General features: G+C 40.1%; 1 protein-coding gene across 1 annotated transcript in view; it reads right to left on the bottom strand.

The window, feature by feature from the left end:
• Positions 1-315: 315 nt before the first annotated feature.
• LOC120544150 (arf-GAP with Rho-GAP domain, ANK repeat and PH domain-containing protein 1-like) overlaps positions 316-11,104 on the bottom strand; it is a 12,192-nt gene continuing 1,403 nt past the window's right edge. The window contains exons 3-8 of the mRNA XM_039777744.1: positions 9,013-9,058; positions 7,552-7,742; positions 6,533-6,742; positions 5,625-5,730; positions 4,087-4,228; positions 316-1,051 (exon numbers count right to left, since the gene is read on the bottom strand). Coding sequence (XP_039633678.1) covers positions 1,010-1,051; positions 4,087-4,228; positions 5,625-5,730; positions 6,533-6,742; positions 7,552-7,742; positions 9,013-9,058 — 737 coding nt within the window. The 3' untranslated portion in view covers positions 316-1,009. The remainder of the gene's footprint in view (positions 1,052-4,086; positions 4,229-5,624; positions 5,731-6,532; positions 6,743-7,551; positions 7,743-9,012; positions 9,059-11,104) is intronic.

Raw genomic sequence — 11,104 nt, 5'->3', positions numbered from 1 at the left:
TCAGCCTGAAGGCTGCTGGATACAGCGAGAGAGAGGGGCAGAGCCATCTGTACTGTTGGTTAGTTATGTAACGCTGTTCTGTCTCTATGCGTTTTATCATTCTGTATCTGTGTTTATAACCAGATGCTACATCTCAAGGGGCTATACTCTGCTTTATATGTTTTTATAAAACAGAGCCAGACGGCAGCCTTAATATCTAACATTATTCATTTTAAGGCTGTTCCTGTTCACTGGGAGTCGAACCATCAACCGGTTCCATTTAGGAGCCTCGTCAACCACTTCCTGTTTACATGTTTAAAATGAAAGAACGAGAAATGAAGAAGTTCAGTTTCTGATTTAATGAGTTTGGGACAAAAGATAATAAACCTCGAGATACTAAACGACAGGATTAACAACAGTTAAACTTTCTGTGAGGAAATATAAACTCTAATTTAACATTTTCATAAAGATTAATCTAAAGATGTAAACGACATCATGTGACAGAATATCAGAATACAACTTTTATTCTTCCTGAAGGAAAATATCACTTTGACCTAAACAGCAGAAAGTAAACTGATGATTTTATGACTTAACTCTCCTGTTTTCAAAAAGTTTGTATATCAGAAATTTGAGTTTCTTTTAACCAAACTGTCCAAAAAATAATGTGGATGGTTCCCTACGACGCTCTTCATGTAAACGTGAAAAACGTAGGAAAAAAATGTCGAAAAAGTGACAATAAACTTGGAAAAAAATAATTAAAATAATCAAGAAAATCATCGTGAAAAGTGACAAAGAACTTGGGGGAATAAGGGTGCAAAATCGTCAAGAAAACGTAAAAAAAAAAATATAATTGTGAAAAGTGAGAAAACAGCGGGGAAATCTACAAGTGTCAAAAAATAAAAAATGTTGAAAGAAAAAGTTTTGATTAAAATGTTGACCCAGAGAAACTAAAAGTTGTCTCACGGTAGACAGGAGACAGAGCCAGGGTTAAATGTTCCAGAGGGAAGGTGGAAGAATAAAGAAGTGATCTTCAGAGGACGGTGACCTCCTCTTCCTCGCCTCTCTCAGCCGTCTGCAGGATCACAAAACAAACAGTATTTCTATTTTGGTCTAATTTGATACAAAGGACGGCTTATTATATGTTATTAATGTACTGTACATTTCAGTAAGAGCAAGTGTCTCTGATGCAGATCTCAGAACTACAACTCATCACAGAGAACTACAACTCATCACAGAGAACTACAACTCATCACAGAGAACTACAACTCATCACAGAGAACTACAACTCATCACAGAGAACTACAACTCATCACAGAGAACTACAACTCATCACAGAGAACTACAACTCATCACAGAGAACTACAACTCATCACAGAGAACTACAACTCATCTCAGAGAACTACAACAAAAGAGACAAGAGACAAGAGGACATACAGATACATACATGAGATTAATAACACCAACAGACATACATGAAACATTACAACAAATGACAAACTTCCAATTCAGAAAACAATGAAAACATGTATAACAACAGAACATGACATGAACATACACAGAGACAATGTATACCGGACGTGTTAGCCATTCAGCATGATGTGTGTGAGGCCATCGAGTGTTTACTCAACACTTTAGAAAGTCAGCCAGAGACGGTGCTTTTAATCGTTAGCTTATTTTCACAGATGACCTCGGTGATCGACTCTTCTGGGCTGTCTCAGTATGATGGAGAAAGAGGGAGGTGACAGTATGATGGAGAAAGAGGGAGGTGACAGTATGATGGAGAAAGAGGGAGGTGACAGTATGATGGAGAAAGAGGGAGGTGACAGTATGATGGAGAAAGAGGGAGGTGACAGTATGATAGAGAAAGAGGGAGGTGACAGTATGATGGAGAAAGAGGGAGGTGACAGTATGATGGAGAAAGAGGGAGGTGACAGTATGTGTGATGGATGGAGAAAGAGGGAGGTGACAGTATGATGGAGAAAGAGGGAGGTGACAGTATGATGGAGAAAGAGGGAGGTGACAGTATGATAGAGAAAGAGGGAGGTGACAGTATGATGGAGAAAGAGGGAGGTGACAGTATGATAGAGAAAGAGGGAGGTGACAGTATGATGGAGAAAGAGGGAGGTGACAGTATGATGGAGAAAGAGGGAGGTGACAGTATGATAGAGAAAGAGGGAGGTGACAGTATGATAGAGAAAGAGGGAGGTGACAGTATGATGGAGAAAGAGGGAGGTGACAGTATGATGGAGAAAGAGGGAGGTGACAGTATGATGGAGAAAGAGGGAGGTGACAGTATGATGGAGAAAGAGGGAGGTGACAGTATGATGGAGAAAGAGGGAGGTGACAGAGGGAGGTACAGTAGGATGGAGAAAGAGGGAGGTGACAGTATGATGGAGAAAGAGGGAGGTGACAGTGCTGATGGAGAAAGAGGGAGGTGACAGTATGATGGAGAAAGAGGGAGGTGACAGTATGGATAGGAGAAAGAGGGAGGGGTCATGATGGAGGAGGACAGTATGATAGAGAAAGAGGGAGGTGACAGTATGATAGGAAAGAGGGAGGTGACAGTATGATGGAGAAAGAGGGAGGTGACAGTATGATGGAGAAAGAGGGAGGTGACAGTATGATGGAGAAAGAGGGAGTGACAGTATGATAGAGAAAGAGGGAGGTGACAGTATGATGGAGGAGGTGACAGTATGATGGAGAAAGAGGGAGGTGACAGTATGATGGAGAAAGAGGGAGGACAGTATGATGGAGAAAGAGGGAGGTACAGTATGATAGAGAAAAGAGGGAGGTGACAGTATGATGGAGAAAGAGGGAGGTGACAGCATGATGGAGAAAGAGGGAGGTGACAGTATGATGGAGAAAGAGGGAGGTGACAGTATGAAGGAGAAAGAGGGAGGAAGTTGATGGGAGGGAGGTGACAGTATGGATAGAGAAAGAGGGAGGTGACAGTATGATGGAGAAAGAGGGAGGTGACAGTGATGATGGAGAAAGAGGGAGGTGACAGATGATGGAGAAAGAGGGAGGTGACAGTATGATGGAGAAAGAGGGAGGTGACAGTATGATAGGGAAAGAGGGAGGTGACAGTATGATGGAGAAAGAGGAAGGAAGATGATGGAGAAAGAGGGAGGTGACAGTGATGATAGAGAAAGAGGAGGTGACAGTATGATAGAGAAGAGGAGGTGACAGTATGATGGAGGGAGGTGACAGTATGATGGAGAAGAGGAGGTGACAGTATGATAGAGAAAGAGGGAGGTGACAGATGGATGGAGGGAGGTGACAGTATGATGGAGAAAGAGGGAGGTACAGTATGATGGAGGAGGTGAAGATGGATGGAGAAAGAGGGAGGTGACAGTATGATGAGAAAGAGGGAGGTGACAGTATGATGGAGAAAGAGGGAGGTGACAGTATGATAGAGAAAGAGGGAGGTGACAGTATCTTGTTATCACGACACAGCCCTGTTCATGTAGCACAGACATACTTATTGCATTTTGAGTCTGTTAAGAGGCACAAAGGAACTCTTTAGACCAGGACCAGACTCTTTAGACCAGGACCAGACTCTTTAGACCAGGACCAGACTCTTTAGACCAGGACCAGACTCTTTAGACCAGGACCAGACTCTTTAGACCAGGACCAGACAGCTGGCATGTTAGCTAACTGGGAGCTCTGGACAGAGCTGCAGCAGCTCCAGTTTACTAGCGCCAATTATTATTATTATCTTTGTTCCTATCGACGATATCGCGCCTGTGTGTGTGTGTGTGTGTGTGTGTGTGTGTGTGTGTGTGTGTTTATCTCTGTGTGTGTGTGTGTGTGTGTGTGTGTGTGTGTGTGTGTGTTTATCTCTGTGTGTGTGTGTGTGTGTGTTTATCTCTGTGTGTGTGTGTGTGTGTGTGTGTGTTTATCTCTGTGTGTGTGTGTGTGTGTAGTTACCAGGAAGAGCAGCGTGTGTGGTGGATGATGAGCCTCTGTGTGTGTGTGTCTGTGTGTGTGTGGTGTGTGTGTGTGTGTGTGTGTCCTGTGTGTGTGTGTGTGTGTGTGTGTGTGTGTGTGTGTGTGTGTGTGTGTGTGTGTGTGTGTGTGTGTGTGTGTGTGTGTCTGTGTAGTTACCAGGAAGAGCAGCGTGTGGTGGATGATGAGCTCTCTGGTGAGTCGGAGCAGATCCTGGTTCAGAGTCTGGAACAGAGTTGGGACCAGAACCAGAGCCAGGTTCTGAGCTGACATCCTGTTCACCTGAGAGAAGACCTGGACCCTGAGGGGACAGGAAACACATCTCAGGTCAGCTGCTAACACTACTAATGCTGCCATCGCTGCACACACTTCAACTGCTTCCATCTCTTATTGTTCAAACCATAGACTGTAATACATATATAATATATGATATTATTTTAAATAAGGATTGTTTCCGTCACATTTTAAATATTTTTCACATCAGCCTGAAAAAAACGTATCAAATGTCTGACTGTGCAATCTACAATCAGCTGAAAATGTAATACACATAAATACATCTTAATACACTGAACTAAAACCTTAATAAAACTGAAATAAAGCTCATTCCTATTATAACTGGAGTATGACAGAGTTCTTTATCAGCTCACTGACTCCACCTACTGGACACAGACAGGTACTACATGATAAATACTGAGGATGGGTGTGTGTGTGTGTGTGTGTGTGTGTGTGTGTGTGTGTGTGTGTGTGTGTGTGTGTGTGTGTGTGTGTGTGTGTGTGTGTTCTCTCTTCTCTTAACTACATTCATGTGGTCCAAAAACCAGGAGTCCAAAATGCTGGACCCCACAAGTTTAAAGGTCTGTTTGAGGGTTAAGACTTGGTTTCAGGATTAGGGATAGAATTAGGGGTTAAGGTTAGGCATTTAGTTGTGATGGTTAAGGTAAGGGTTAAGGTTAGGCATTTAGTTGTGATGGTTAAGGTAAGGGTTAAGGTTAGGCATTTAGTTGTGATGGTTAAGGTGAGGGTAAGGGTTAAGGTTAGGCATTTAGTTGTGATGGTTAAGGTGAGGGTAAGGGTTAAGGTTAGGCATTTAGTTGTGATGGTTAAGGTGAGGGTAAGGGTTAAGGTTAGGCATTTAGTTGTGATGGTTAAGGTTAGGGTAAGGGTTAAGGGATTAGTTGTGATGGTTAAGGTTAGGGTAAGGGTTAAGGTTAGACATTTAGTTGTGATGGTTAAGGTTAGGGTAAGGGTTAAGGTTAGACATTTAGTTGTGATGGTTAAGGTTAGGGTAAGGGTTAAGGTTAGGCATTTAGTTGTGATGGTTAAGGTTAGGGTAAGGGTTAAGGGATTAGTTGTGATGGTTAAGGTTAGGGTAAGGGTTAAGGTTAGACATTTAGTTGTGATGGTTAAGGTTAAGTAAGGTTAAGGTTAGACATTTAGTTGTGATGGTTAAGGTTAGGTAAGGGTTAAGGGATTAGTTGTGATGGTTAAGGTGAGGGTAAGGGTTAAGGTTAGGCATTTAGTTGTGATGGTTAAGGTGAGGGTAAGGGTTAAGGTTAGGCATTTAGTTGTGATGGTTAAGGTTAGGGTAAGGGTCTAGGGAATGCATTATGTCAATGACAAGTCCCCACAAAGATAGTGCCACAAACCTGTGTTTGTGTGTGTCTGTGTGTCTGTGTGTGTGTGTGTGTGTGTGTTACATGTAGAAGTGTCCAAACAGCGCGTTCAGTGTTGCTCGGTTGTCGTCAGGGAGTTGCCTCAGCAACCGTCGGTAGGCTGAAAACCTGGAGCGTTCGTCTGAAATCACTGAGCGTAGAAGAGCAGTTTAGTGATGTTGGTGTAATGCATTCATTCATTCATTCATTCATTCATTCATTCACTCACTCATTCATTCATTCACTCATTCATTCACTCATTCATTCACTCATTCATTCACTCATTCACTCATTCATTCACTCATTCATTCACTCATTCATTCATTCACTCACTCATTCATTCATTCACTCACTCATTCATTCATTCACTCATTCATTCATTCATTCACTCACCATTCATTCATTCATTCACTCATTCATTCACTCATTCACTCATTCATTCACTCATTCACTCATTCATTCACTCATTCATTCACTCATTCACTCATTCACTCACTCATTCATTCACTCATTCACTCATTCACTCATTCACTCACTCATTCATTCATTCACTCACTCATTCATTCATTCATTCACTCATTCATTCATTCCAGCTTTATTTAGACATCACTGAGGGGCGACATCGAGTCAGATTATAAGGATAAAAACCAAAACCATTCATAACGAAGATAGAAAGACAATACAACTGAGAAAACATATCTGATGAATAATTTAGGATAATAAGTAAAAGAAAATTCTACGGAGAAGGTTGCAGGTTAAAAACCAGATTTCTAAAATGTCCAAAACGTGATGAATGAGTTAATTTTAAGGAAGTGCTGGAAGTCAGGTGCCCATAATAATAATAATAATAATAATAATAATAATAATAATAATAATAATAATAATATAATTGAACTGAATGAACCTGGTTCAAAGTAAACTTTATTTAAACTCAGTGAGCTTGGTGTACTGACTTGCAGCGTTGACCCACTGCTGGCGCACGGCGTCGGGGATCAGACTCTCCCGCTGGCGGACATATTGTTTGAGGGCGGAGCCAGCGTCCAGAACGCCCTGCTCGTCGCTCTCCAGAGGGGCGGAGCTAGGTGATGTCATCAGGGCTTCCACCAATCGGGTGACTTTGGGAGCCAGGCCGCAGCGTCGGTACACGCCGTCCACCTTCAGACCTGAGACGCACACACACACACACACACACACACACACACACACACACACACACACACACACACACACAGACACACACACACACACACACACAGACACACACACACACACACACACACACACACACACACACACACACAGACACACACACACACAGGCACACACAAGTGAGAGAAAGGCAAACACCAAGAGCAGGGGAATGAGAGAGGGGAACACCAGAGCAGGGGAATGAGAGGGGGAACACCAGAGAGGGGGAATGAGAGGAGAACACCAGAGCAGGGGGGAATGAGGAGGGGGGAACACCAGAGCAGGGAGGAATGAGAGGGGAAACACCAGAGCAGGGGGGATGAGAGAGGGGGGAACACCAGAGCAGGGGGAAATTTCGAGATGGGGAGGGAATAGGGAGGAGGAGAGCAAAGAGAGGGAAATTTTCACCGAGAGGGGGAATACGAGCGGGGAAATGTCAGCAGGGGAAGGGAATCGAGGAGGGGAAATTCAGAGAGGGGAATGGAGAGAGGAGGGGGAGAGAGAGAGAGAACAAACGGGGGAATGAGAGGAGGGAACAGCGGGTCGAATGAGAGGGGGAACAAAGAGAAGAGAGTGAAAGTGAGAGGGAAACTGAGAGGGGAAAATGGGGGGGGGAAAAGAGAGAGCAGGGGGAATGGGAAGAGGGAACACCAGAGCAAAGAGAGGGAGTAAAGAAAAAAAAAAAAAAAAAAAAAAAAAAAAAAAAAAAAAAAATCGAAAGAGAGGGAACACCAGAGCAGGGGTAAAGAGAGGGGGAGAGAACAGAGGTCAGAATGAGACTGACCGTGGGCGGTGATGTGGGAGATGCAGCGCTCCACGGCCGGCGGGACCGTACCCTGTGACATCACCGGGTACAGAGACCGGCGAGCTGGGCTCTGGCGCTGGGGAGCTGCTCTCTGATTGGTCAGAGCTGTCTGCAGGTGGCTGAACCAGGATTGGCAGCTGTGCTGCTCCTCGAACCGCAACGCCATTCTCCTGACGGGAGAAACCACCTCAGGTCAGGAGAACCCTTTAGACTAAAGATGTAGATTATATAATAACCTCCGTTTACAAAATAAAGATCCGATCAGAATCAGATTTTCATTTAATTTTACTTAAATGCTAGAAAAACTGACCTGTTACTGTATATCCCAGACAGACAGGAAGAGAGACAGACAGACAGACAGACAGACAGACACCATGTAATTTAGCCCTAAAGAAGATCTACTTTATAGTTTATTAAGTTTTTTTCTGCTATGACTCGCTGTCAAACTGGATAATATAAGAAATTTCTGTGGCACATGGTTTGTGTTTCTGCATGTTTAACAAAGAGTTTAACAACAACGACATCATATCACATCCATACAGAGATAGTAGTATACAGCTGTTATACATCATATCACATCCATACAGAGATAGTAGTATACAGCTGTTATATATCATATCACATCCATACAGAGATAGTAGTATACAGCTGTTATACATCATATCACATCCATACAGAGATAGTAGTATACAGCTGTTATACATCATATCACATCCATACAGAGATAGTAGTATACAGCTGTTATATATCATATCACATCCATACAGAGATAGTAGTATACAGCTGTTATATATCATATCACATCCATACAGAGATAGTAGTATACAGCTGTTATATATCATATCACATCCATACAGAGATAGTAGTATACAGCTGTTATATATCATATCACATCCATACAGAGATAGTAGTATACAGCTGTTATATATCATATCACATCCATACAGGGATAGTAGTATACAGCTGTTATACATCATATCACATCCATACAGAGATAGTAGTATACAGCTGTTATACATCATATCACATCCATACAGGGATAGTAGTATACAGCTGTTATACATCATATCAAATCCATACAGAGATAGTAGTATACAGCTGTTATACATCATATCACATCCATACAGAGATAGTAGTATACAGCTGTTATACATCATATCACATCCATACAGAGATAGTAGTATACAGCTGTTATATATCATATCACATCCATACAGAGATAGTAGTATACAGCTGTTATATATCATATCACATCCATACAGAGATAGTAGTATACAGCGGTTATAAACATAATCAAATATACGACATGCTGGCTGATACGTTCAGGTTTCAGAATCTGAATAAATGTTATCAGAACTTCTCTACTGAAAACCTCTGAATTAGCATCTACAATCTGTTGTTGTGTTGTTGTGTTGAGGAAAGTATCGCTGAGGTCGTTACCTGTCTGCCGTTGCCATGGTGATGATGTTTTCAGATGGACCCATTTCTGAAAAAGAGTTTCCGATTTTATTCATTCACAGGCTTCACTTTTTACTTCTGGTTAACAGGAAGTTCATTTAAACCCGTTTCTTAATTTGTCTCTTTTGAGTTATAAGAAAACACATTCTGTCAGAATACAGAAAGATATAATAGAAGATATAATAGAAGATGTAATAGAAGATGTAATAGAAGATAAGATCTAATAGAAAGATATAATAGAAGATGTAATAGAAGATCTAATAGAAAGATATAATAGAAGATGTAATAGAAGATCTAATAGAAAGATATAATAAAAACATATAATAGAAGATGTAATAGAAGATGTAATAGAAGATCTAATAGAAAGATATAATAGAAGATGTAATAGAAGATCTAATAGAAAGATATAATAGAAGATGTAATAGAAGATGTAATAGAAGATCTAATAAAAACATGTAATAGAAGATGTAATAGAAGATGTAATAGAAAGATATAATAGAAGATGTATAGAAGATGTAATAGAAAGATGTATAGAGATGTATAGAAGATGTATAGGATGTAATAGAAAGATGTAATAGAAAGATGTAATAGAAGATGTAATAGAAAGATGTAATAGAAGATCTAATAGAAAGATATAATAAAAACATGTAATAGAAGATGTAATAGAAAGATATAATAAAAACATGTAATAGAAGATGTAATAGAAGATCTAATAGAAAGATATAATAGAAGATGTAATAGAAGATCTAATAGAAAGATATAATAGAAGATGTAATAGAAGATGTAATAGAAGATCTAATAAAAACATGTAATAGAAGATGTAATAGAAGATGTAATAGAAAGATATAATAGAAGATGTAATAGAAGATGTAATAGAAAGATGTAATAGAAGATGTAATAGAAGATGTAATAGAAAGATGTAATAGAAAGATGTAATAGAAAGATGTAATAGAAAGATATAATAGAAAGATGTAATAGAAGATGTAATAGAAAGATGTAATAGAAAGATGTAATAGAAGATGTAATAGAAAGATGTAATAGAAGATCTAATAGAAAGATATAATAAAAACATGTAATAGAAGATGTAATAGAATATTATGATTATTGAGTTAGTGGATGTATTTAAGTTATAGGGGTTAGATGTAATAGAAGATGTGAGATCAATGAAGATATAATAAAAACATGTAATAGAAGATGTAATAGAAAGATATAATAAAAACATGTAATAGAAGATGTAATAGAAAGATAGAAACCAAGGACTCTAAACTATCTCAACATGTCAGACCACTGTAGAGACAAATCGGTCTTATCTTCAGGACCACAGGGAGACTCAGGAAGGAGCTACAGGTCCATCAGGTCCATCAGAAGAAGGACTACCAGACTCAACAACAGTTCTAACCACTCTGAACTCACACATGCACTGACCTCACAGTCTAACTCCCCCCCAGACTCTCTTCTACCCACCTAATGTGCAATATTTAATACCATGGATAATATTGATAACTCTGGAATTGTTGGGTCTTTGTAAATTAAAGAGTGTGGTCTAGACCTAATCTATCTGTAAAGTGTCCTGAGTAGGGATGGCGAAAACTAAAAATTTTCTTGACCGGTGACCGAGCCTCATTAACCGGTTGAAACCGGTTAACCGTTTAGTTTAAAATATGCTACGCTATTTGAAATAACAGCCATTTCGAGCCGCGCCTGCAATTTCTCAACTCTGTCGCATCTCACCGAAATAGTTTGCGTTTATTCCAATATCTATAATTGCCTAATTTAGAGATCACTTTTTTATTTTTTTAACCGACTAACAATAACTTTGACCGGTTAACGTTGAAATGGTCACCCACCGGTCAAACGGTCAACGGTTAAAATCCCTAGTCCTGAGATAACTCTTGAATAGTATTAAATCTATGATTTGATACTATAAATAAAATTGAAATGTGCAATTTTCACTAATGTGCAATATCTGTATACTGTGCAATATCATTACTCCACACTGCATATCACACTGTATATAAACCATACTTATGTTTATTTTTTTACATTAGCGTCTTAGAACTTGTGCACCTTACAC

Source organism: Perca fluviatilis, chromosome 16, assembly GCF_010015445.1.
Source record: "Perca fluviatilis chromosome 16, GENO_Pfluv_1.0, whole genome shotgun sequence".
Lineage (NCBI taxonomy): Eukaryota > Metazoa > Chordata > Actinopteri > Perciformes > Percidae > Perca > Perca fluviatilis.
The sequence above is the reverse complement of the archived record's forward strand: the minus strand, read 5'-3'. Positions and strand labels throughout refer to the sequence as shown.